At 47.5% G+C, this 27,851-nt stretch overlaps 1 protein-coding gene and 1 long non-coding RNA gene across 2 annotated transcripts in view; one reads left to right on the forward strand and one right to left on the reverse strand.

Moving 5' to 3' along the window:
• Positions 1-4,708: 4,708 nt before the first annotated feature.
• Positions 4,709-9,645, reverse strand: LOC135239086 (uncharacterized). Its single transcript, XR_010325283.1, has 3 exons — positions 9,409-9,645; positions 8,967-9,008; positions 4,709-5,261 (listed from the first exon to the last, which is right to left on the reverse strand). It is a non-coding gene; the product is annotated as an uncharacterized LOC135239086 (long non-coding RNA).
• Positions 5,361-27,851, forward strand: part of LOC135239039 (MAM domain-containing glycosylphosphatidylinositol anchor protein 1) — a 170,551-nt gene continuing 148,060 nt past the window's right edge. Inside the window, exons 1-2 of the mRNA XM_064307432.1 lie at positions 5,361-6,256; positions 7,780-7,869. Of these exons, the coding sequence (XP_064163502.1) occupies positions 7,803-7,869 (67 nt within the window). The 5' untranslated portion in view covers positions 5,361-6,256; positions 7,780-7,802. The remainder of the gene's footprint in view (positions 6,257-7,779; positions 7,870-27,851) is intronic.

Here is a 27,851-nt window from a genome sequence, read left to right on the forward strand (position 1 = left end):
TTTAGTTGTGCTCTCTAACTCTTGCTTTGGCAAGACAGTGCATGTCATGCCAATAAAGCACCCTGAAATGGAAAATTTGGAAATGATAATGTATATGTAAGAGAGGGAGAGTGAGTGAGAGAGAGAGAGAGAGAGTAGGCCTTCCATTTCTAAATGAGGAGGAAGGAGGACACCTTCAGTCTGAACCCCAGTTTATCTGTCCGATCCCTCTGAGGAGGCTCCTCCCTCATCTGCCCCCAGACCAGCGTGAGCTGTGTGTGGCGTGTGTTGTGGTGCGTGTGGTGTGTGTGTGGGTTTGCTATGTGTCGAGATCAGTGTGTGTGTGTTGTCTGTGTCGTGTGTGTGTGTGTGTTGTTGTGTGTGTGTTTGTGTGTGTGATGTGGTGTGTGTTTGTGTGGTTGTGTGTGTGTGTGGTGTGCTTGTGTGTGTGTGTGTGTGTGTGTGTGTGTGTGTGTGTGTGTGTGTGTGTTGTGTTTGTGTGGTGTGTGGTGGTGTGGTGTGTGTGTGTGTGTGGTGTGTTAAACCCAGTGGGCACCTCCCTCCCCATTACTGTGGCTCTCTAATGAGGATCAGTGTTGTTTTAAACATGAAGTCGCGATCCCCCCGTCGGGTGGAATCAATACAGTCCATTACCCCCCCCCCCCCCACCCACCCCCCCCAGTAATGACGCGCTCGCTCTCCACACTCCCGCTCCACACCATTTCGCCGCGTCCGATATCGGATGTGAGGAGGTTATGAAATATCGAACCCTCAGACGCCGCGCCCGCCGCAAATTAGCCCGTGAGAGATGGGGCCGGGCGCGGCCTCGCCAGGGTCGCACGTGCGCCGCGACCCGCTCGACGTCATCCTCCTCTTCCTCCTCTTCCTCACCAAAAATATCTGCGGCTGAATAAGGGGGGACGGGGGTGGGGGGGTGTAGTCAGACCGAAAACGTGTCTGGCTAATTTTTTGATGAGTAATATTATATATTCAGTGTGATACCTCATGAAAAATTGAATTTATCAATATTGCGAAATATGACTTAATGTTATGTTACATGTAAAAATTATACCTTTGATAATGTATTTTGCGAATATTCATATAACATTTCCATGAGAGTAAGGTATGCTGTCACCAAAGCCTGCATCTGTATATTATTTCACATCAATTAAACTACACTATTTGATAATGTATTTTATTGCGATATATTTCCGGTATATTACATTTCCATGCAGGATGTAACGGTGCTTAGTAAGACTGTCACCAAAGCCCTGCATCTGTATATATATTTCACATCAGTATTTAAAAACTATACACTATTTTGATAATGTATTTTATTGCGATATATTTCCAGTATATTACATTTCCATGCAGGATGTAACGGTGCTTAGTAAGACTGTCACCAAAGCCCTGCATCTGTATGTATATTTCACATCAGTATTTAAAAACTAAACACTATTTTGATAATGTATTTTATTGCGATATATTTCTGGTATATTACATTTCCGTACCAGGACGTTACGGTGCTTGGTAAAGGCTGCCGCCAAAGCCCCTGCATCTTTATTACAGCGAGCTAAACGCACGACACTGTCCATTGTTGCGGTGTCCTCCGGGCTATAATGCCTCTCATTCCGCGCCCATTCATCAGCGCTGCCGATAACCGCGGCCGGCGGTGTCCAGGCCATCTGTCTGAGCCGCACGCGCGCAGGTTAATGTGCTTTCTGGGACCCCCCGGATTGCCCCCCCGCCCCACAGTTTATGATGGCTGGTTAAGCTGTCCACGGGCGCCGGTGACCCTCCCTCCTCCCCCCCCCCCTTCTCTCCGACACCGACACCAAATCGCCGATTCCTACCGTATGTCAGAGTCAGGGGGTCACCTCTGCGCGCCTGACCCGAACCCCAGTGAATGTCACAGTCAGCTATAATTGCCCTCTATCACTAATACAATCAGTGCCACGTCGGGGGCCCGCCATGCCGTTTATCATAGCGGTGTATCGTTGCGCTGCACTGTATACTGCCAATGCTATCACAGTCAACGGATACGGTAGCCTTGCGTGGGCTAACCTTGACAGTCGCGCTAGCAAGATAATGTGCGATTTGTGATTTACCAAAGGTGGCCAATGTGGTATGTACTGCAACCTCCATGTATTTTACGATTACCCAAGCTATGATAATAATTAGAATGTGTTAAGCTTCATGTTATTGATCATCTATTTAAAAAAAAAAAACAAACAAACAAACAAAAAAAAAACAAAACGGAATATTACAGTAGAAAAGGGATGATGTAAACCGGGGCTGCCAAAACCTGTTCCTGGAGATCTACCATCCTGTAGGTTTTCATTTTAACCCCAAATCAGGCACACCTGATTCATCTAATTAGCAGCTCAGCGTGATCTCCAGTTGTTGAATGAGGTGTGCTTTGTTGGGGTTGGAGTGAAAACCTACAAGACTGTAGATCTCCAGGAACAGGGTTGGGCGGCTCTGCTATAAACCAACATTTCCATCAATGTTGTACAAAACCCTCATGCCTCCAAAAAGCAAAAAATAAAAAAAAATAACATAAATTCTCAAGAATGTATAGAAACTGCTTCTTTATTCCATTTCCCGACACAAACTTTAAAGTTTTTTGTCACACTGGGTTTTAAACCTGTTCATCTACTGTCATGCCTTGAAACATTAACAGCACACAGAGCAGAGATGAGAGGTTTAAATATATATAAAACTGTACAAGATATGTGTCGCCCTGTCTTCTCCAAAGGTAGTTTGATGGATATCGGGCTGTAAACAATTTAATATCTGGTAGAAGGTAGAAAAAAAAAATGCTTACATGAAAACTGGTAGAAAACAGGACGGATTCGAGCCAAGCCAAAACAAAGGGCTGTCACAGAAGGAGTAAAACTTCAAGATGAAACCCGAAAACTACAGTGCAGTCCGTAAGTATTTGGACGCTGACCCACACGATTTTTGTTGATTTGGTTCTGTTCTCCAGCACATTGGATTTGAAATAAATGAAGCAATGAATATGAGGTTAAATTGCAGGCTGTCAGATTCAATGTGTGGGTATTTCCATCCATGTGGGGTGAACCATGTAGGAATTACAGCCCTTTTTATATACGTAGTCGCCCCATATAACCTCAGAGGGACTGCACTATACATTAGGCCATTCCTGTACTTGTCCCCCCCCCCAAAAAAAAAAAATGAGATGATCCATATGACATGCTGTCAGTTCCCAAAATGTATGCATTATCAGGAATAATAATAATAATAATAATAATAATAATAATAATAATAATTTCCTCCCACAGTCCAAAGACATGCAGGTTAGGCCAACTGGAGACTCTATATTGCCCACAGGTATGAGTGCGTGAGTCAGTGGTGTGTGAATGTTGTGTGTATGCCCTGCTGTGTGAATGTTGTGTGTATGCCCTGCGATAGATTGGCGGCCTGTCCAGAGTGTATTCCCGCCTTGCGGCCCAGTGCATGCTGGGATAGGCTCCAGCAACACGCCCCCCCCCCCCTCTTCCATCCATTATCTATATAAGAGGGTATAGATAATGGATGGATGAATGGAAGTCAGGCTTTCGCACTTCTGCAGACAGTGATTGGGAGAATGGGAACTTTGCGTGTGGCTCGACACACGCTGGAGACCTGGAGAAGCGAATCTGCTGAGTGACGGCAATGCAATGCTGCGTAATATACTTACGATTGCAGGAAGGCAATACACCAAGGTAAAACACACACAAAATGTATTATTGTAGCAAAATTCAATTTAAGCCCAATTACTTAACACATTTTCTCAGTAGAGCTTCTGGTAATTATCTCCAAACATGCTAAATTAGACTTTTGATTGAGTATAATTATTTCAGTACAAATCAACTTGTCTTGATATCCTGAGATAAAATTACACATAAAAGGTATAACAGGTAATCTTCATCTCAAATTTTCATGTCTAACGCAATTCAAATCAAACATGGGTGACACAGCTCGTATCATAAAAACTAAAGGTAATTTTCTCGTTGCAAGGCAGATGAAAAAGCATCAGGTTACATTTGAATTACTCCTTTGTTTTTCAAAATGATCTATCATGGTCTACGGCAGTGTATAATTAACATTAGTTTGCATACTGACAGCCAGATATATCACAAGATCATGTAGAGAAGATACAGCACCTCACTCTGCTCAGAGTACAAAGCTTATAGAGCAGTGGTCCCCAACCCTGGTCCTGGAGAGCTACAGGGTCTGCTGGTTCGCCTTAAAATCAGCACCCAGTTGAGACCCAGGACACCAGGTGAGTCGAGTTAACTGTGTAATCAACTGCTCTAATTGATTCATGAAGTGCAGAGTCACTACGGAAACCAACAGACCCTGTAGCTCTCCAGGACCAGGGTTGGAGACCACTGCTATAGACCCACAGGAAGGTGGCAGTCTGGGGGAGGTTGGAGGCTGTACTGACTGCTGGTTGGACAGGACAGGCTCGAAATGATCTGTACAACTTTCAGGCAGAACCACGCATGGTAGATGACTCTTGAGGGACACATTGGATTTAGTATTCCAAATTGGGAATAAAATTGGGGTAGAGCCCCCCCCCCCCAAAAAAAAAAAAAGAAATTAGATAATCCATATGGGTTAGCATAATGTCCGTTCCCAAAATGTATGTATTATAAGGTATAATACTACTACTACTAATAATAATAATAATAATAATTTCCATGGCCAAAATTGAAAAAAATTGCCATATTCATCCATACACAGCTGATACTGATACAGTACTATAATACTCCCTCCAGTGCTTTCAGACTGTGTCAGTTGTGTGGACTGCCTAACCACTGATTTGCACTGTACATATTGGTTTAAAGAATTTCAGGAATTGACTAAATTATCATACAAACTGTGAATTACTGCAGTTGCGGTTTTTTTTTGTTCTGCAATTTGTTATAATTGTTTTTGTTTTTTTGTAATTTGAATTATTGTTAGTAATGAAAGGGGCCAGTAGATTAAAACAGCTGAAACATGCCGCCTAGTGGTAGGCTTCCGTAGTTTTATTTTGTCTTGAAGGCATTCTGAGCGACACTGAAAAACTGATGGAGCGGGAGATGGGGATAGGGAGGATGGAAAGAAGAGGGAGTGGTGGCAGAAAGATTGTGATTTTTCTTTCGTTTCCCGGACTCTTTCTAATTTAATTGGTCCTCGGGGAATTGGGGCGAGTCCTCTGCAGACAGGACCTGTTTGCAGCTGCATCGCTTTAATTGGCTGTCTCCACCGGCGGAATCTCTCCAGCAGTACTCGACCAGAAAAGAAGGAAAAAAAACAGAAAAAAAAAAACAATTAAAACCCCAAAGCGCACATTCTCTCTCTCTCCCCCATCTCTCTGCTCCCCCCTCTTTCTCTCCCTCTCCCTCCCTCCTCTCTGAAGTCGATCTCTTGTCACAACTGCAGGACGCACTAACTTGAGAGCGCGAGCGCATCCGACAGTGCACTTGTGTAAAACACTGGAGAGAGAGAGCGATAGAGAGAGGCAGAGAGAGAGAGAGAGAGAGAGAGAGAGAGAGAGAGAGAGAGAGAGGCTCTGGCTTTGGCAACCTGTTCGAAGCGCATCATCGGCGTCTTCGTCCTGCCTCGGACTATAACAGACGATATCTTTCTCAGTCTGCGCACACACTACTACTGGAAAACCGAACTGGGAGGCGACGGGCAGGACACCAAAAGGAACGGCAACGATTTGAGAAGGCATAGCTCGAGATTTATACCAGAAATGAGTATGAAGATCCAGAAAATCGAGTTTTGATGCTTTGCTCTGTTTTGCATAAACGCCTGCCGGGGAAATGTGATAAAGATCATTAATAAAAAAACAAATAATTATACGCGAACTACGTCTCGCTTTTGACGAGGACGAGGCTGTCTGCCATGGGGACGTCGCTTTTTTGGAATTAGGGAGCTCCTGCAAAGAATCCTTTCTAACGGCTAAAGCTTCAAAAGTTCTTTAGTCTCATTGTGCAGGTCTGAACTGCGGACGTCGTGGATTATTAAAGCGGAAAATCTTCCAGTGGAAACTAGTTTCAATATAATTATCATTCGGGAGCAAACGGTTACCACAACTGTGGGCAGGATAAGTAAGGATACCCAAGTTCCGTGCTCACGTACTGCGCTGTCTCCGAGGGGATCTCGAGAAGGGATTATCCTGCTCCATCGAAACGGTGAGCGCGAGGGTGCACGAGCTAACGGCATCTCAACCTACATCGGAGGAGGTGAAATACACCTCAATACACCTCAGAGAAAGGTAAACGAAATTGTGTGTGTGTGTGTGTGTGTATACGATGTATATATGATGTCTCTCTGTGTGTGTGTGTGCGGTCGCACGTGCATTTGTGATATGTAGGGGAATAAACTCATTCCATGCTGTTTTATTAAAGAAAACCCATCCATAAAAATGATCGATATTTGAAACGGATGACTATTTATTGAAAATAATAAGGTCTGAAAGCACGCTGCTTCACCGGCATTTGCAGAATTCTGTAGCCTACGGACATCTTCCACCGCGTTATGTCGATACATTGTCCCAGAACAGACATTGTTTAACATACCTTGGCATAAGTACTTCGAAATTACATATCTGTTATTTAATCAAGTTTCAGCGAATATTGTTTCACTGGAGCCACGACCGGTCCCGTCTGTCCAATTTACCAACTTGTGTCGTTCGGCTGATTTTACCACATTGCTTCCTTAGAGTGGTATCTAATACGTGAGGCAAAATGTAAAGTTCATCGGATTTAAAACAGGCGCTGTGGACTTGTTTTCTTGCGCAACGGTTCCAGCGCCGTGTGTTTATAGAGTCGCGCGTATAGTCATACCAATGGTAATTGTAATAAGGTTTGTCTGTTTTCTTTGACAGTCATCCAAGAACATCATGCATATGCGTTCACAAAATAAAACAGAATTTATTCATGCGATTTTAATATCTTGGCAATCCACTGATTGAATGTATTCATAACGTAAGCTTCACTTTTACGCTTACGTTACAGGCATTTACATTAGACATTATTTAAATCAAGATTTATTATGCTGTAGGCTACTGCAACAGATTAACTAGCATAGTTATGTGTAAACCCAATTAGTTGACACAGCGTGATGGGTTCATCAGCAATAACTTAATTTTAACAATGTTTCTTTTTAAATTAATGTGCACAGTGGAATATGGTATATTTAGCTTCATGAATGTTCAGGGTGTTAGTTATTATTCACCGTATTGCTTTGTACTTTGCAACTATAAAACTGTTATAGCAGGTTGACATAAATTCGTTTCTTAATGTTTTTCTGGAATTCCCGGAACGTAATTATTTGTCTCCCCGGCATCTCTTCGGGGGTGTTCTACTTGTAATACCCTTACCTGTCCGCCACCTATTTTACGAACCACCCCTAGAGCCTGTAAATTCTCCGTGTAGCATGACATCCTGTCGTCCTGTAATCTTCTCGTGATCCAAAGTACCCAAATGAATTGTAGGTATTTGATGCTGTTGTCTATACACTCCGGGATAGGGTACAATAACTGAAAATGGTTAACTGAAAATTGCAACTCTCGGTTTAATCTGCGGAAGAAGAAAACGTTGTTTACCGGCGGAACAAGTATCTATTAAAACCTCGCGCACAGGTCCAGTTCATAGTTGGGATAGTTGCGACCTCGGCTGCGCGAGCTCCGAGTTCCACAGCGCACGTTCGGCTGTGGCATTTGGTCTCAATGTTCCTTTCGTTCACTGCACACCAATGACGATTGTGAGCGCTTTTTCTTCTTGGGTCTGATTGCAGGTTATGACGGATCTGAGCTGAAGATGGAGCTTTTCTGGATTTTATTATTTTCTGTCATCCATCCCTACGCGCGAGGGCAAGGAGTTTACGGTAAGGGACCCTGGAAATTAACAGAAATGACAGCCTGCATATTACATGTTTGAGTGAGGTGTGGCTATTGTCAACTGAAATGCAGAAAATGGTATTTGCAGTTTGAAATACCTTTGGTTGTGTAGTTGTATAGTCTTCACATTAAGTGTAGACATATACACGTTTCTAGATTGCTTATTGATCGCAATGAGAGTAGCTATACCTGCATATTACAGGACAGGGAAAAATATGCCGTGTGTAGTAGTGCATTGGTGAATCATTTTCTGTGAAAGCTTGATGCTCAATGAAATGCAAAGTTCTGAGAAGCAACCACGAATAATAATAATAATAATAATAATAATAATAATAATAATAATAATAATAATAATAAATGTGCGTTATTTGAAATTATGTCCTCGGTGAAATTAACTCCGCTCCAGTTTCCGACTTCTGGGGGATGCGCGTGGCGCGCTGTTCCCCTCTGCCAGGAAACTGCACTGCCAGGAGGGCGGCGAGTGTGGTAAGAAAGGAGTAACGATTTAATTTCAACGAGCGCACAGTCTGTAACGCTTTCGGTACAAGTCATTCGAAATCAGTCACCGTTCGAAACGCCAACTAAGCAAGACAAGCCGTTACCCCGAGATGCAATTTCCATAGCTGTGATCTTAAACTCTCGCAACTCGTATCTGCGTAGTTTTACCTCATTGTCAAATCATGCAACGCAGCGCACGAACAGAGATAAGCGTACTTATTAAATAGCTGACCTGAACAATGAGACCGGTGTAGGCGATGAGGCTAATCCACTTCCACTACTACCAAGAGGTTAACGTCTCGCTAATTATCATGAAAAATAGCCTATATTGACCAAATCCTCGAATTAGTGCAAAGAGGATTACTTTAATTTAGTTGGTGAAACCTGCGACTGTTATGTAAGTTTTTTTTTTAAACAGAGCAGAAACTAGCTTTACGCATTTGCATATTTTCTGTTAAAGTTTTCTGTTTATTAAAAATATATATATATATTTAAAAATATTTATTGTACAGATCACCTCTTTTGATTACGATACAAAACATCAGCAATACGACAATAGGACTGGTAATAAAAATTCAGCACTTACTGTAGTCCAACGTGTTCCGGACAAATTGCCAACAGCAGTGTTCTAGACAAAAAGATAAGTAGCCAAGTAAATAAGTAGCCCCCCTTCCACAACAGCATTATATTAGCCGTCCCCTCGTTTTATTGATCAACTAAAACTAAGAAGACGATTCATTGGGATTTTACTTTACAACTGTACTAGCAGCAAATTGTTCAAAATAGGGTATCCGCTGACGAGGCGATTTTAAGAACCTTTTATACGACGTACAGTAAAAACAATTTGTTAAAGGCAATATTCTTTGTTTTAGAAAAAGTCTGCGGTGTTATTTGTTGTTTAAAGGCTTTAATAAATCTTGGCAATCGGTATACAGCCTGCAGTTCCTCAAGTGAACAAGGGACAACAGCCGCAGTCAGCAAACAAGCTAAAATGAATACACATCACGGCGTGGATAAAGCTCTATTACCATTATTTGAGGACTGTTTCAATGTTTTGTGACTATTTTGGGTCATTCGAATCCCTCGATAGGGCTGTGTTGGCTAGTTAGGCTCACGGTACGGGTTAATGGCAGGACAGCTCTTCGCGGAACGGCGAAATCAAATTCATTTATTTTCCGCAAGCAGTCAACAGCAAAAGCGGCATTTCACTTTTAGTAAATATCTACGTCGCCCCCATAAATTGCCGGCGGGTAAGCAGAACATAGGGCGCGAGGATTTTCCGAAGGTGGGCGTGTGCTGGAAGCTGTGCATACTGAGATAGGCCTACTGCACCTGTACAGGGCTTGATTAACTTCAGATGTGATCGTGAATAACTTGATACTTGCACCCAGGTGTTGGAACGTGGCATCATATGATGTTGCAATTTGTTGCAATTTACTAACTACCTTGTGCACTGAGTTAACTGGGGCATATTTTTTTGCTGGAGGAGATGGCTTACTTGTGTTCTGTAGTCCAATATAGGCCTACACCTGCACGTTATCTATTAGTTTACTAGCTGTGCTTATATGATGTCACAAGTTAAAATGCTAGACAAGCAAAATGAAACATTTCATCATCAATTTCTGTAAATCCATAAAGTCCTCCTTCACAAACTCCCTAAACGAGAACTGTAGAACCGTGGCTATAAAATTTCAGCAAAGAGATTCTGAAATGAAACGGTTGAGCCTGAAACCATTGAAATTGAAGTGATTTAAACCAATTTAAACCATAATCCCATAGTGCTTGATCTTTAATCTATGCACAACCGGTCAGGAATGTTCAATAGAAATATTTAAACAGAGTGGTGGTCTGACACAGCCCACGTAGTGAGAGAAGTATCACGTTTCTTTAAAAAGGCAGGAAACATCCTGATGGTGTAAAACAAGATGGCTAAATATTTATTTTTGTATCAACGGCTGACTTTAAGGGTAATTGAAGTGCTGATTAATTCATTAGTGGTTTTTCCATCTGGCTAACTTGCTGAAATCCATGCACCAAGCCTGTCCCTCACACTATTACTGGAACCGCTCACGGTAGATTCCAGGAAGACCACCTACTGTCTATGCGTCACTGCCTTATCCTTCGGTGGAAACCCTCAGTTTTACTGAAACATCACAGAAACCATCCCCTACCACCCACCAGGTTAAATGGAGACAGTATAAAAAAATGCGTTCTTGAGGGAGAGACTGGACTTTGTGTCGCGTCTGTGTTGCAACAGTCGCATTGAGGAAATGGCCATTTCACAGTTCTCGGAACAAAAGTATATATTTGGGCAGGCGTGCATGTTCTTCCTGTGTGTGTGCATGGGTTTCCTCTCGTTCCCTCCCACAGTCGAAAGACATGCAGGTAGGCTGATTGGAGACTCTAAATTGCCCATAGGGATGAGTGTGTGAGTGAATGGTGTGTGTGTGTGTGTGTCCTGCGATAGATTGGCAGCCTGTCCAGGGTGTATTCCTGCCTCTTGCCCACTGCGCACTAGGAATAGGCTCCAGCACCCTTCCCAGGATCAGCGGGAATGGATAATGGATGGATGTCCAGTTACAGGAAGTACCACTTCTCTCCTTCTCGCCTGATTGACTGTGGCTGGGGATGGCAGTGTTGTGAAGGTTCGGCTTTTTGTGACTTTTAGCACCAGCCCTCGCTTTTCTAATTGGCTCTGCAGCTCTGTCCCTCTGTCCCTCCCTCTAATGTGTGGACCGGGGGGGGGGGGGGGTTGGGGAGCGGTGGTCAATGGAGTGTGCTTCCCTGGAGTTTAAACCTCAGGTTATTGAAGGCCACAGAACTACAATACAACTGGAACGGCTATCCAAGGCTGTGGAGTGAGTATTATCTGTTCCAGTTGTAATTCAGTTCTGTGGTCTGGAGGCTTACACGTGAGGTTTAAACTCCAGCTAGGCACACTGAAATTGACCCAGCATGTCTAGCTTATTTGAAATGGTGGTGGTGGTGGGTGCAAGTTATTCTTTTAGCCGAGCAATAAGACACTGGGTTCTACTTTTCAAGGTCTTGATTGAAGGCCAATATTAGTTAATCAGTTGAATGAGACGTATTAGTGCTGAGCTAAAACAAAGACCTGCAGCCACACCGGCTTTTTTCGGGTAAGATTGGACACCCCTGCCATGGAGAATAACACGTCTCATAGTGTTGTGATTCTTCTTTGTTTTAATCGAGAATTAAAGAGCCAATATATTGTAGATGATGAGTCACAGCAAGTGCTAGATGGTGTGCAGATGGTGATTTTGTGGCTTTTATTGCGGAAATGGAATAAACCGTTAGAGTATATATATATATATACTATCTAGAAATACATTGACTCTTGGAAATTATCATGATAAATATGTTTCACAGTAATGTACATTTTCAAAATTACCATTTAAATAATTTTCCATTTATTGTGATGTGATGCAGTACCTTGTGCAATCTTGATAAAATACTTTATATCAATATGTTTTTGTATATTTTACTTCTGTGAGGCCTGCTTTAAAGCAATGGTATTGAAGAAACCACAAGCCATAAAAAACATGCATAACTACAAGGCTTTCAGCCAACAGTTATTTATCTGGGGTGTAAATATAATCTGTTTTGCTAGTCTTGACGTCGGGAACCAATACTTCTGTGCTTGTGTGTTTATTGTGCCATTAGTCATTAGAGGTGGAAAATACATGTTCAGAAAGTAAAGGTCCTCCCCAGTATTGTGTTCCAGTCACCTGGATTTGCTAATTAGCACAGTTCTTCAGCCAGGAGGTAGAACTAATTAGTGAAATCAGGTGGCTGGGTTCATGGGTGGAATGAACACAAGGCAGAACTTTTGCTTTCTGACCGTGCAAAAAAAATGTGTTCATCCCGTGCGTTACAAATAGCAAACAGAAACACGATTGTACTCCGATTCGTATCCTAGCCATCATACTGCATACAAGCTTGGTTTACAACCTGGTGACATTTACTTACATACAACCGACTTGCTTTAACACGCTAGTCACATAAGCTAATGTTTTTCCAGACAAAAGCCATCTAATATTTATGCGGTTACATAATTACGGGTTTATGCCTGAAAACCTAGGATGCAGACAAGTAGTAGCAGGGAGGCTTTCCTCCTTGCGTTGTCTGGGTGTCCCTTGCCCTGCAAGCACGCTTCCCACCGCCACGGCAGAACGGGAGGGACAGCTGCGTGAGCTGCGGCAAACGCAGTTTCAAACGCAGTGCAGATGGCTTCCCTCGAGCCCAGTCTTGTGGGAGTGCTGCGGTGCCTGCGCGTGGGCCTAGCCTGGCTCTCCGCTCGTCCGCTCGTCCGCGCGTCCGTCCGCTGCTGTTTTATCTCTGCACCACTTCTTCGGAGGGACGGCCACGTCCCTCGGCGAACGGTAGCCTGCGACGTGCCGGATCCCCTTTAGTGCTCCTGTGATTTTTTTATTTTAATTTTATTATTTTTTTTACTGGTGCGGTCAAAGCGGTATATGACCACAACTGCATTCATACGAGGAATATTTATCATAAAGGCTGTAATTGTGTTAGCCACTCGAAGCACACCCGTGGATAAAATAAAAGCTCTCAGTAGCTGTACTTTCAGCACACACACCCAGCTGAAGCACATTCTCAAGCTCATCTGTCGTGTGGTTTGACATCACCCCCCCCCCTCCCCGCCCCCGATTTTCCCCCCATACAATCTCTTGTCAAAGGTTGTGAATTGTTCCTATGCTGTCTTTCATATGGTACGCTGAAAGCTCACAATGATGATAAAGTGGTGGACTTTTACATCTGCAGTTTCATTAACAATGGTCAGATCAGTAAGAGATATTGAGTTGGGGAAAGAGAGACAGAGAGAGAGAGATACATAACATATATGTATGTTATATGTTACGTATGCACATGCACACACACACGCATGCATGCACAGACACACACACACACACACACACACACACCCTCCACACACACACACACACACACAGAAACAGTAGTGTGCCAGCCCGGTTGGCAGGCCGGGCAGATCTGCAGTTTAAAGTGCCGTTCATTGCTCCTTCCCCGTGTGGCCTGCTGAATCTCATTACCAAGAGAGCAGATGCACCTCACAGGCAGGGGGATCACAGGGAACCCTCTCTCTGTGGGACCCATGGCATGGGCAGGGCCGTCCAATCAGGGCACAGCTGCTCTGTAACCCGTGGTAACCAATGTCCAGCTCAGTTTGACGGCCTTAAAGAGGGGTCACTGGCTGCTGCTGGAACTTTCTTTTTCTTTTTTCCTAAAATATGAAATGCAAGGTAACAAAAACAATGAATGTAAAACAACTCTATGTGTTTATGATGTTGGGAAAATGAAGTTGAACACATCAGTACCCTATCCCAGTACTTGTGTTCACTTACTGGTGTTCGTGAAGGGTTCAGAAATTATAATAGTCTGGAAGAGACTGCACATATGTTTATACTAGTGTTGGCAAAAGCATGTTTTTAAAAATATTTCTTAAGGGGCCAGGGTCACTCAGTACGGGTGGCTCTGTCGCCCCCTTCAGTCCATGGTTGTTATTGCTGTTTATTCCCAGGGTGGTTTTTGTTGGTCTGTTTCCTCCTGCCTGTGTGGTTATTTTGGATGCTGAATATTGCCCTTTTTTAATAAGCATTCATAATTTATCTGTGGCTGTGGGGCAGCACAGAGAGAGTGAAGCTGCATGAGACAGTAATGAAATTCTCCTGGTGTTCCCTTTCTTCCCCTCTCCGCATCTCTCTCTCTTCTGTCCCTTTTCCTCCCTTTCTTTTAACGCACACACACACCCACACACACGCATGCACACACGCACACACACATACACACCCCCCCAAGCATGCCACACGCACACAACACACCCACACACGCGTGCACACACGCACACATACACACACCCACCCACCATGCACACGCACGCACACATACCTCTACGCCACGCATGCACGCATACACGCATGCAGGAACGCACGTACGCACGCGGACACACACACACACACACACACACAGGCGCTCAGGCACGCACTGTATTTACGCACAGAAGCAGTATTAATGGCCATTATTGTCACGGAATATTAAAGAGTGCGTGTGCGTGTTCGCATAATCAGAGTTTTCCCCTTGAGAGACGTCTAGCAGCTGGTTTCACCTCGGAGGGCTCTGAATCCGGCAACGTGTCTCTCTCCCATTAGCGATAGCGCTAGTTGCATTTCCGAGCACCAGGACCAGGACTCTCTCCCGTGAGCGACAGCCCTGCTGCCCAACCCCGGGAACAGGAAGCTGAGTGAGGGCAAGCGTACAGCAGCACGTCAGCTCGGAGACGACGTCCGAGTCAGCAGCGCGTTAAATCGCTTTAAATTGGGTTTTTCTTAACCACTGTTTGACCCTTGACCGCACATCTGGATGACAGATGTGTCTCCTCTATGTTCCCTAAGACCAGTCTACTTGTGACCCTAATCAAGGAAACGTTTGCCTCCTGTCCTATCAGTCTCTCTCTCAGGGGCGTACAATTTTATCCGAAAAGGGGCCGGTGTGGGTGCAGTGTTTTTGTTTTAGCCCAGCAACGAGACACCTGATTTTTGGATAAGATTGAATGTTCTTGGTCTAGCCGCTTTGGAGAGAGACACTGAAATGCGTGAGCAGGCATGCTCACAGGCACACACACTGCACAGAGCTCTCTGGCTTTTTAATATAAATCATCACACAATGCTTTCGCTCACCACTGTCACCAGGGTGACGTCTGTGTGACAATTCCTGGCTGACCTTTCCGTCTTCATTATTCTTAATCAAAGACCAGGGGAATCTAATAACGTGGCACAGACATTTCAACAGAAGGGGCTGTATTGGATACACATGCCAGCTTTCATCACTTTGGATAATTAAGTCACACGAGGGTTCTACTTTAATTTTAGTTTAATGGTCTAATTTTAAAATATATATATATTTTGCCCCCTGTTTTTACCATCTACAATTTTGGAACGCCCAGTCGTAATTTTATTAGCATTGCACTGCCGCAGTCTCCAATATCATTTTGGGAGGGTGCAGACAAGCATGTGCCCCCCCCCCCCCATAACTGCACCCCCCACCCCCCCTGAAAGGGGTGATGTCAGTTACTGCTTTGTCTTATCATCAGTTCGCAAGTCCGGCTCTCACAGACATGAGTCGGAGGAAGACACTTCCTGGGCAGCTCACCCTATCGTCCAGCAGGGGTCGCTCGTGTGCGTTGGGACGCTAGTCATCCCAGCCAACCGAAACTCTCCGATCCCTAGGCGACGGCAGACTCAGTTCTGCTTCTGGCCACGGTCGGCGCTGGCACGGTCTGGACTTGATCCAAGAGCTTAGGGCCCGTCCTCACGCTAGAACAGTGCCTTAAAAGGACTCAGCATTTTTGACTGTGAATTAACTCACATTTGAACTTCCTCTCTTTGCACACAAAATGTGGATATGAAGGATTATTATTCGTTTTCCTTTCTGTACGAAAGCAAACGTTTTCAGTGGAGCTTTCTGATTGGGGACCGTTAGGATCGGCTACATCGAAGGGCAAGAGAAGCTGCTTTGACTGCCCAGATAGCTCACAATGTTTTCGCAATGTTACTGGAATGTTCTGTCAGTGTTTGTAACATTTGCCACTACAAGGCAGCAGGATTGTGGGAAGGATCTTGGATCGGCTGGGCGTGCTGAAAAGGATGCGGGCCCATCTGGCCCCCCCCCCCCCCCCTCCTCAAACGCGGCCCAGACCCCCCCCCCGGGGTTATTCACTCCACTGGACTCAGCAACCAGCTCGAATGAAGTAAAAAAAATCAAAATAAATAATATGGAGGGGATGCGCGGCACTGCTCTCAGCCAGTAAATATTGTTTCAGCGGCGATGCGGGGATGTTTTCCCACTGCTGCTGCGTTGCTGGGTTCGGGTTAAGTAGCAGTTCGCGTTCCTTCATCTTCTCCGTCTGGCGCTCAGGGCATCAATCTCTCTTCGCGTGCCCTCTCTCTCTCTCTCTCTCTTTCTCTCTCTCTGTTTTCTTTTATCCATATCTCTCTTCTGTATCTTTGCCCATCCTTCCCTTTTCCTCTGGCGCTCCACTTCTTGTTTAAACAGTGTCTCCTGTCAGTTTCTAATGTCTCTCTTTTTCTCTCTCTCTCTCCCGCTCTCTCTCCCTCCCTTCGCAGTTGTTCCTCTGTCTCGTTTCCCTCCCTCCCTGTTCCGATGGCACTCTCTCTCACTCTCCCTCTCTCTCTCCCTCCCTCCTGCCGTCCGCAGTTGTTCCTCTGTCTCATTTCCCTCCCTCTCTGTTTCGATGGCACTCTCTCGCACACTCTCCCTCTCTCTCTCTCTCCCTCTCTCCTGCCCTCAGCAGTTGTTCCTCTGTCTCGTTTCCCTCCCTCCCTGTTCCGATGGCTCTCTCTCTCTCTCTCTCTCTCTCTTTCTCCCTCCCTCCTGCCCTCCACAGTTGTTCCTCTGTCTTGTTTCTTGTTTCCCTCCCTCTCTGTTCCGATAGTGTGCTCTCTCTCTCTCCCTCTCTCTCTCTCCACACCGTGGCCTCGCGGGGCGTGCGGGCGTTGGCTGAAATCCTATTAACCCCGGGGTCGCGGGGTCGGGGGAAGAAGCCGCCGCGTTTGGCCGGAGTTTATTTTGGCGGGAGACCCAGCGGACGCAGTGGCGCTGAGTGTGATTCCCCCCCAAAACCCGCTACAAATCACCGCGAGTTTCGCAGACCAGGCGTTTCTGTGCGGTGAGGGGCGTGGGGGGCGTGGGGGTGGTGGGGGGTGGGGGGTGTGGGATGGAAGGGGATTTGGGGGGGGGGGGGGGTTGTTGCTCGGGAGGTTGAGGTTGATGGCCCTGCAGGGACCTCATTATCAATTTTCAAACCGCTCAAAAAAAATGAAAGCAAAACAAGGCACATATAATGGGAGGCAGAGAGAGAGAGAGAGAGAGGGAGAGAGAGAGAGGCGCACAGAGAGGGAAAGCCGCTTGGGGGGGAGAGCGTGACCCTCAGACTGACTGTCAGAAGATTCTCCTCTCAGCTCCGGCTGCGATTGCGAGTGACCGAACGTTCAGATCACTCCAAGTCCGAGGGGCGAAATCACACAGGGCTCGCTGGGCGAACAGTTGGCGCGCCATCACTTATACATGAGCAGCACACAGCGGCGCGGCTTACCACCAGGCTAGGGCCGGTGTCAGAAACCTCTCTTATCGTATCAGACTCTCTCATTCTCTCCGTTTTCTCTGTCTCCGTCTCTTTCTCACCCTCACTCTCCCTCCATCTGTCTCACCCCCCTCTCTCTCTCTCTCTCTCTCTCTCTCTCCGTGCTCTGACTCTCTTATTCAGACTTTCTCATTCTCCTTATTCCCTCACTTTTTTCTCCCTTCTTTCTCTCCCTGTCGGTCTTGCAGTCTCCCCTTTCCTCTCTCTTCTTTTTTTAGAATGGCATGCAGTACCTGCCCCCTTCGGGACGCCTGTTCGCCTCCTTATTTCGGGTTGACTGGCAGCAGAGCCCCCCGCTGCCTGATTCGTGTTTGAGCCGGAGCAGTTAACTGCCAATCTGTCAGTTAACGTAACCAGGGACGACGGGCCGAGCTGCTGAGGAACAGGGGGCCGGATGGTAGCGCTCAGGGGGGGGGGTTCAATGTACCTGGAACCCCCCCTCCCTCCCCCCAGGTCTTCATTTCAAAGGCTTAAAGGCTGGGGCGGGGGGGGGGGGGGTCAGTTCAGTTCATGGCAACCCGCGCCCATCCCCGGTTCCGGCTCACATTTTAATTAGCCTGCTCACCAAATTATTGATGCGCATTTTAAAATTTTAAATATCCGAACGGGTTATGCCGCAAATTTAAATATTCCTACGCTGTTGTTGCCAGAACGCACAGATTTGCCTCAAAATGTTATCTTATGAAGATGCTGGAGTGCTGTGTGAAGCAGGGCAGCCAAACCATGTTCCTGGAGATCCACCGTCCTGTAGGTTTTCACTCCAACCCTAACAAAGCGCACCTCACTCAACAGCTAGAGATCTCACTGATTCGCTAATTAGAAGAATCAGGTATAGCAATTTAGGGTTGAAATGAAAACCTACACAGGACGGTCGATCTCCAGAAACAGGGTTGGGCAGCCCTGGTGTAAAGTAAGCATGAAAGATAATTGAAGTATTAGACTAACTGAGGGCTGGTAGGCATCCACCAGTAGCACTGTCAGACAGCCATGGTCCTGTTGCAGATCTCTGTGGTCATTCCCTGATACCCTTAATTCACCTCCTCTACTGCTGGTCAGGTGGGACGAAATTGACCTCTTTGAAAGTTATCCCCAGAGATGTGAGCAGATTTAAATTTTTTAAGAATTGTTTTGTTAAAGAATACAGTTAGGCTCCACACTTTCTCAAGGACTCAATGAGAATTCGTCCTGTGAAGTTAAATCTCATGAAGGACCTCTCATGGTGAGATCAGGACAGCAGTGGGAGGTGTACTGTTGGTGTGTTTTCACTCCGTAGTCCATACTGAGTGGGGCTGAGTGTTGAGGGGTTGTCCTCCTCTGAGGCTGGCTCCTTTTCTCCCGAGTGGGGTGCGACTCCCGGGACGTGACCCTTTCCAGATAATCACGAAATACTGCTTCTCAGACCTCCTGTAGCTGAAGCAGAGGCAGAGACAGAACTGTGTGTGTCTCGAGCACGCGCATCAAGATCTTTTGCATTCTTTCACAGCTGATTGCGAGAGAGAGAGAGAAAGAGAGAAGAGAGAGAAAGAGAGACAGAGACAGAGAGAGAGAGAGAGAGAGGGAGCGTTCAGCAGTAGAGTCACGTCCAGGCCGCCCAGGAGACCGATAAGGTCAGAAAATCAGGATTTTTCCGATTAATGAGGAAAAATCACGTCCGTCCGTGTTGATGCTGTGGGGCGTGGCCTGATGAGAAGACCTCCCCCCCCGGCCCCCCCACCCTCCGGCCCCCGCTCCTGCCCTTCTGTGAGGAATGGCGGTAGTCTGTGGGAAGCCTTGGCTACACAGGCGCGCTGGAGGAGGCTTTTATGTTTTGGGTTTCACCACCCCCCCCCCCCCCCCCCCCAACGCTCCCCCTCTCCGAAGGGGTGAGGCGAGAGCCGGGGGCCTCTCCGGCGCTTCCAAAAAAGCAAGACGGGCGCGGCGGGAGCTGGAGAGCCGAACAAAGCCGCCCGCTAACCCTGGGACAGCCGACCTCCGCGCGCGCGGTTAATAATTCAGCGCTGGCCTTGTCTGCTTGTTTTTTTTCTTTCTCTTCCCTTTCTCTCTCTCTCCCGCCCCCCCTCCCCCTCTGTCCGTCATTTGTAAATGCAAATCAGGTCTCTCACTTTTTTCTTTTTTCCTCCTCTTTCTCACTCTCTCTGTCTCGCCCGCTTCCCGCCCCTCTCTTTCTGCGTTCGGGCGGGCGTGCGTCTGACCGAGATGCAAAAGGAGGGATCACTGAGAGCTGTGAGGAAAAGGGAGGAGTTTGGGGGCGGAGGTCAGACGCTTGAATATTTGGGACGTCCGTTAAACGACAATACGCCCGGTCTCCACCCCTCCCCCCCCTCCCCCCCCCACTTAATCCTCACCTGTCTCAGCCAATCAGCCGCTCCCTCCCTCCGCTCTGATCCCGGAATGTTCTGGATCCCGCCCTCTGCTCTGCTGGCATGAAGCTGCAGTTAAAGGCAGCCTGAGCTCACAGGCCCAGTGTACCAGCCGAGCGGCGAGCTTGTGTGGGTTTGACAGACAGGAGCTCTTACTCTCTATCTTTATCTTTATCCCTCTCTCTCTCTCTCTCTTCTCTTCCCTCTTCTCTCTCTCTCTCTCTTTCCCCCTCTCTCTCTCTCTTTCTCTCTCTCTGTCCCCTCTCTCATCTCTCCCGTTCGTCCCTTCTATCCTCTTCTGTCATGGTCTTCCAGTGCACTGCAGATGTAAACACAACCTGTTCTGAAGGCCCCTGAATAATTGATACCCCCCCCCCCCCCCCCGCCCCCCCCCACCCTCTGTCCCAACTCCTTTGTGGAACTAGGGCGCATGCAGGGGGCCGTGGTGCTGGATGGGGGGGGGGGGGGCGTTACGGGGACTCACACATCACAGCAGTAGGCCACAGAGCCATGCTCTCTCTGTGTCCACTTCACGTTGCATTGAGGCTGGTTTTAAATGACGAGAGCGGACGACGCGAGCTAGAGACCAGAGAACGGCTCTGGCCCCCCGTCTGGAATTAGCGTGCGTCGTCAGCGGCGAGCCGTGAAATATTCAACACTCAGCTCTGATAGGAGCGAGTTCCACCCTCACGCTGCACATCTGATCCCTGTCTGGGAGAGCCTGTCAGCGTCGAATTAACACTGAACGTTTTTTTGTGGCTGAGAACAGCGGGCGGAGTTGTGATCAGAGGCGTCCCGCTCGAAGGAGAGGGCACGCGCCGTGGCAGCGGGGCTCGGGTGAAACCCGGGACGGGGGCTTTGATTAGGCTGCCTTTGGAACCGTTTCAGAAGACGGTTCACCGGGGTGTCTGGCGCTGGGCTTAAGCACAGGATTCTAGGCGTCGGTACAGTCTGAGATTAAGTCGGTAACGTAACCAAAGAAAAATATCCCAATAAAGAAATGCACAATACACAAAGATGCGTTGGTAAAAATAGGATTCGGTTTGGCAATATTAGCTGTTGCTAGTAGCACGATTCTATAATGATGTATTAAATGCATGCTTGTGATTGTTTGCAATGATCTGGTTTTCTGTTTAAAAAAAAACAAAAAAAAAAAAACAACAATACTCGCAAACAAAATAAGCTTGTACTGTACTTGTACTTTTTCTTGAGCATGCCTTTCCAACTGCCGTGGGGTGTATTTTATACCCCACGCTAACTAGCTACCTAGGTTGAGTTAAAAGCTTGGCTTGTTTGGCTAAAGGAACAAGTTCTTTTTGGCTTCAGCAAAATTCAGCTAAATTCAAACTGAAGGTCTGAATGAGTCAATGCTTCATCGTTCTTTAACTGCCGTTTGTTGTGCGTTTTGGGGCTTAGACTGTCAGGACAATTCTTAGGTGTAGGTAAGGTTACCTTGGTTGTGCTTTTGTGAGTATGGAAACAGGGAAGCATATGTTTTTTTGTTTTGTTTCGCATATTTATATACGAACGTGTCCATGATAACGTTTATCCTGCTGTACATGAGCAGCGCTCAGAAGCTTCCTGCTAAGAGACAATTCCAACTTCCACTGATTGACAACGCCGATTACTGGAATCTCAGGCAGTTCTGTTTGCGTAAGTGTAAGAACTTGGTTTTAAGCCATTTCCTTGGCAACGAGAGCCGTTGGGCGATGGTATAAATGGACATTTTATAAAGCGCCGTCAATGAGCTGCGAGTCCGAGCCGTATAAATCCTAAATTGAGCCTATTGACCGTTGAGTGCTCTTCCTGATGTGCGTTTATTGACTTCGCTGCGTTTAGTACATTATCGTGGTGATTTATTCGCCGTGTAGATAAGCGGCAAATTAACTTTGGCATCGTTTTCCGTGTATTCTCCGCGTTCACGATGTGGGTAAACACTGACCTTCCCCGGCGGCCGTCATAACCCGAAACATCGTTTAACCGATTTCCCCTTCACACAAGACAAGACGGCAGCACACCGAGCCATTTTGTGCCGTGCTGCGCACGTGGAGTCTGACGGAGTGGAAGCAGGACACTTGTGCTTGTGATAGGGCGCTGGCCAACTTTGCTCTCAACGAAGAGCGTCCCTCTCACCACTGAACCTACATTTAGCACGTGCTGACATCCCGGAGACAAACTTACTATGACACTCCGTCTATAATAAGCTGAGGAAAAAAAAAAAAAGCTGTACTGTTTGGCGGACGTTTCTGTCTTGTTCGTAGTTTATAATTACATTCCCTGCGCATTTCTGGAAATGTAGTGTTCTGGTTCCAAGAACGGTCCGTGCTGGAGCCGACGCCCCCCCTCGAGAGTCGGCGGACGTTGACCACGGAACGCGAGCAGATGTTCCGTCCTCCGCGTTCCCCTGCAGAACAGAGCCTCTGGCTGCTAACCTCACCGGCTCTGCTGAGCGGGGCGTCTGACAGGAGGCCAGCAGTTTCGGGGTGAAGTGAGCAGGAGCCCGGCGCTCGGCTGGGCGTGGCAGTGAGCCAGCGGCCCCTTCCTGTTCAGCAGGGTCACCCTTCAGTAGTGCTAGCGTAGCGTCCCGCTGCTTTTCCCCGCTGTGCGACTCCTAATTTTCATTCCCCTCGCCTAATGGAAAAGAACGCGAAATGAAACTTTTAAGCTGTCCAGTAAAAAAACTACACAATCAATGCAAATTGGAACAGATAAACTTTAACCTAGCATTCTTGCAGTGACAAAAAAAAAAAAATTATTACGGTACAATGACATTGACAATCATTTATCGTATGATGAATCACATGATGGGGCTTTAGAAAATTGCATGCGATCTCGGGCACACGCATACACACACACACCACACACATAAAAAAACAAAACGCAAACCTACACACACGTAGGCCTACACGTATGCGTAATCTTTGAAAGCACTTGTTTCGATCGCTGTTTTGGGCACAAATAAATGCTTGTGGCTCGCAAAGCTAAACCCGCTCCCGCGTCCCTATGGCAACCCGGGCCGGTGAGCTCGAGACCGACACCTTGCGATTGGGAGCCCCGGTCGGGCTTCGGTCCGAGGCGTCGACGCGTGCGCGCGCGCGCTCTGATCCCAGACACCTGAGGAGCGCGAGCCGGGGTGCGTCGTAAATCAAATCGGAGAGGACGGGACGGTCCCGGCCACGCCGGTTAGTTAGCACCGCTCCACTCTTAAGGGGGGGGAAGCTGGGAAAGAAGTCCCAGCGCAGGGCAGGACTGACCCAGTTCTGGAGCAGACCCCGGTGGAGGGGGGCGGAGAGAAGCCCATACATCCCCAATACCTCGAAGGCAACGAGCTGTAAATCAAGTGTTGGCCCGTGCGCGTTGGAGTCATCCAAGCGTGCTCTATATTAAGACTTCCCTTCTGTTTTTAAAAAATAAATTCCTGGTGCGGCTTGTGGTGGCTGGCTCCGTTGTTAGTATTGTTCGGTCGGTGTACGCTGATTTAAAAGTGGATGCAGGCTGTAAACCCTTCATGGCACTTCTTGTCGTATATTACAGCGCACTGTAAACTTCCTCCACTTCAGAATAAATAAATAAATAAATAAATAAATAAATAAATAAATAAATAATATTAATGGAAATGCATTAGTTTACAGGTGTTTGGATCGTCCTTGCATTTAGTGATTGAGCCATTGATCTCCCCCCCCATCTACCCTAACCCCCCCACCCCACCCCACCCCCACCCCCCATCGAAACCACGTGCATGACTCCGACATGCTTCCAGGGAAGATGGCGGCTCTGCAGGTGGGTGTGATTTATTCTGCCCTGTGGATGATCCCTCTCCCCCAACCTCTCCCTGAATCGTCTCTACGCAAGCACTCCCCCCCGCCCCCCCCAAACGCTATTAATCAATGCAAGACTCTTCATTGATTAACTATTGTTGTCTGAATTTTTTTTTTCCCGATGAATTCATGTAGATTAATTCTGGTTACACACAAATCACTTTTGAGGTATAAGTATTCCACACCTGCTCCCAAGCTTAAAGACGAGCCCCCCCGATAGGAAACTGAACTTGATGAAGCTGCTGTTGTACAGGGAGGCTCCTCTCTCTCTCTCTCTCCCTCTCCCTCTCTCTCCCTCCCTCTCTCTCTCTCTCTCTCTCTCCTCCCTCTCTCTCCTCTCTCTCTCCTCTCTCTCTCTCCCTCCCTCTCTCTCCTCTCTCTCTCTCTCTCTCTCTCTCTCTCTCCCTCTCCCTCTCTCTCCCTCTCTCCCTCCCTCTCCCTCTCTCTCCCTCTCTCTTTCTCTCTCTCTCTCCCTCTCTCTCTCTCCCTCCCACCCTCTGTGATGTCATCTGGCGAGTTGCCGTGGTAGAGCAGCAGAGAGGAGGAGGGCGGAAAGTGAACTTTTTTTGTTTGGGGAGGAAAAATTAAGGAATCGTGACCAGCCGCTAATCCGCCCACCTGCCCGTGCTTATCCAGGGCTTACGCGGCGGCGGCGGCCTTACGGGGGGGCGGTGGGGGGGGGGGGGAGTGTGGAAAAGCCCTTCGCACGGCCACCTGCACTGAGTCTGAGCCTTAGCGCCGTAGCGCCGTAGCGTAGAGCTGTAGAGCTGTTCACCGGGGACCCGCAAGCCCTCCGCTCCCTCCCTGTTTGAATGCCCAGCGGGGGGATTATGGGTAACGACTTCATCGAGAGTCTCAAAAGAAGCTGAGCCAAATCCTGTCACTTCCACAGAAAAGAAGTGCCCCCCCCCCGCGCCACCCCCCAACACACACCCCCCACACCCCCCCCCCCCCCCTTAACTCAACACTCGCTGCCAGCTCGGTAACCTCGGCTCGAAAAGAGCGGCAAAGAGAAGGACGCGTTAATGGAGCGGAAGTTAATGCGCTGTTGCGATCGCATTGTTTCCGTGCAGTTTACCCGGGAGCAATCAGCCGCCGCCCCCCGTGCACGGGGAGAGAGAGAGCGCATTAACGCGTTTTTTTCTTTTTTCCTTTTTTTTTTTTTTAGCCGCGACACGCATCCGTCGCCTTGGTGCCGAGGCGTTCGGGGTTTCATTGGCTCCTCATTGCCAATTAAGAGAGCCTGAGAGTGTCCTGGAACATGAGTTCCGTCTGAGCGGCTCCAAAAGGAAATGTATGGGGGCTGTCACTGTGGAAACCGGGGGGGGGGCTGGGGCGGGCTGGGGCGGAGGCAGGGGGGGGTTGGGTCCGCGTATGTAGCCGTCTCTTAAATGAGGCCGTGCGCTGCCGCCTGTCAGTTTCCAGCGCTGTCGTCTCCAGCGTGGGTTTCTCTGTAGGGCCGTGTCCCAGGACAGGGGAAGCTCCAATCCAACCCCCCCCCCCCCCCACCCCCAACTATGCGTTTCCATAGGGACCGGCCTGCTATCTGGACTCCCCTGCGATCACGATAACGGGCGTGGCTCGTGTCTTTGGGGGCTGAACTCATTTCGAACGACTTTCATTTTTAATAGGGCACTTTGCATCTGATAAAGAACTGCTTCAGTTTATAATTAGCCGTGGCTGCGATTGCTGCCGCTTAGCCTTCGCTCCATTTTTCTGTTTTTTTTTTTTTTTTTTTTTCTTTCTCCCCGTCAGTGTGTTAAAAAAAAAAAAAGCTCTCTGTTTCGCTGCGGATTAACTCCGCTCCCCGTCCCGTCCCCCCCTTCCCCCCCCTCCCCCCCCCCGACTTTCACACTTGGGGAGCTATTTGTGTGACATGTACGCCTTCCAACCGCTCCCACCTGGAGCTCCGGTGCGCCGCTTCCTTTGTCTCCCCCTCCGCACCTCCGCGCGCAGCCAGACTCATTCATGAGCGACGAGACCGCCGTAGCCGCGGAAACCCGCCCGATCGGCTCTCTGAAGTCTGATTTGTCGATTCGATTCGTTCCGGTTGGGCCTCAGGCTTCGGCCTGGCCGGCTTGCCGGGGGGGAGGGAGGGGGGGAGCGGGTTCGGCTGGGAGGTGCTGCGGCTGCAGCATTCTTGCGGTGTCCGTTGGCTCTTGTGTGAAGCTTGCTTTGTGTGTGCAGCCTGTGCCTTTACAAGATGCAGGCTGCTATCAAGAGGTGTTCATCATCAGTAAGCGATGGTTATTATCCAGTGTATCATCATGGGCTGTGTGTAAAGATTGCTAAGTTTCCGGTTACAGGCCAAGTCTTCAGTGTTTGTTTGCCAATAGACAGACAGACTAAAAGGAAAAATGTGTGTCTGTGTGTGTATATGTATGTGAGTAGGAGAGTGTGTGTGTGTGTGTGTGTGTGTGTGAGACCCACATCCAGTTTCTCCTGAGTGTCTTAAGGATGGTCCGGTCCTGGCAGACAGTGACCCAGCTCTGGGCCTAGCCTAGCCTATCCCCAGCCTGCCAGCATCTGCGTTTAATGTCGCTTTCACCCTGGAAATCAGCTGCGTGAGAACTGAGCTGCCCCAGGGAAGGGGGGTAGTGGAGGAGCGGGGGGGGGGTGGGGTCCAATCAGCCAGCGCTAACTTGCGTCCTTTGCAGACTGTGACACATCTGATGTATATGAGTAGCAGAAGAAAAGGTCAGAACCGGCGGGGAATGGACTGGAGTCTGTGAAAGGCGCGCGACGCCCCTGCCGAGCGCGCAGTTTATGAGCGCGCGATTGATAATGAACGGCTTTTGCCTCCGCGCTCAATATGAGCCGCGCTCCTCAACAATATTGCTTTTATCCGCACCTCCGCGGAACAGGAAATGAGGGAGTGAAGTGGTGATATTAAAGCACTGGGGATGAAAAATCTACCGTCCCGAGGATATTCAGGCATTGATCATGGGGGTGGGGTGGTGGGGGGGGGCACTCAGTGTTATGAATTCTAGGCGGTGTTATGCTGGCTATCATTTCCATGGCGAAAAAAACAACCTGACCTGAACACTCCCTGTACTCCTCCATCACCCTCCCTCTCTTCCTCCTGCTGTTTTTTTTTTTACACAAAAAGTGAGCCTCATCTGGCTGACAGGTGTGACAATCTCACCTCTCCTGATGTTTCTCTAACCCCCCCCCCCCTCAAAAAAAAAGTAACCCTTTGAAGAGTAGGTTTTTTGGAATGTTTATTCAAAATTCAAAAGCCAGTGTTCTAGAACTCCATTGCTATTACCAGTAGTGGCTGTTGCATCAGCATTAGAATGTTCAGTTAGGAACACATACATAATCACATATTTGTAATGTCACTCCTTGTTTGTTTAAAAGTGTTTAAAAAATGATTGACGTGAAAGTTGTGAGATTAATAAAATTGTGAAACTGTGTGGGTAAAAAAGGTAAAACAACTTTACTGTTGGAAAGTTATAATTTCAGGCTTTAGGTAACACGGGGGCATTGCAGCGCAGAGATTTAATTTTCAGATAAGCATTGTTTTATTAGTGAAGTAAAACAGAGAAACAAAGAAAGTGCACAGGAGAGAAATGTGCTCCGGTACTTAGTTGCATCAGGTTCAGTACAGACTACGAGCTGGGAGACATTGCATTTAGTTGCTCATCTCTAAGCTCTGCCATTGAGTGTTCAGTGACTTCAGTGTTCAGATAGAACACACAGATGTTCACTTTGCCTGGTGATCGATTGGGTGATCCGGAGACGGGCACTCGATTGATAAGTCCATTGGCTTCAGATTGTCGTTACTTTTGTGGTGTGAATTAGTGGCAGCCAGTGAAGACACGGTCTGTAAATTGCAACACCGTGGCAGTGGTGTTCAGAGTTGTGGGCGGTTTCTTTGTTAAAACAGATTTTAAAGGTACAATATAATTTAGCACAAGATTTGCTGGTGCAACAGATAGTCACGTGTCTTGGAAGAGCGTCAGAGAAATCCGAAATTTAACCTCTTAATATTCTAACAGAGTAGGCTTTGGGGAAAAAAATGCCCAGGTTATTTGGAAAAATGTATTTGAGCTCCTAATCTTCAGCATGTATTTCAA

The sequence above is a fragment of the Anguilla rostrata genome, chromosome 1, assembly GCF_018555375.3.
Source record: "Anguilla rostrata isolate EN2019 chromosome 1, ASM1855537v3, whole genome shotgun sequence".
Taxonomy (NCBI): domain Eukaryota; kingdom Metazoa; phylum Chordata; class Actinopteri; order Anguilliformes; family Anguillidae; genus Anguilla; species Anguilla rostrata.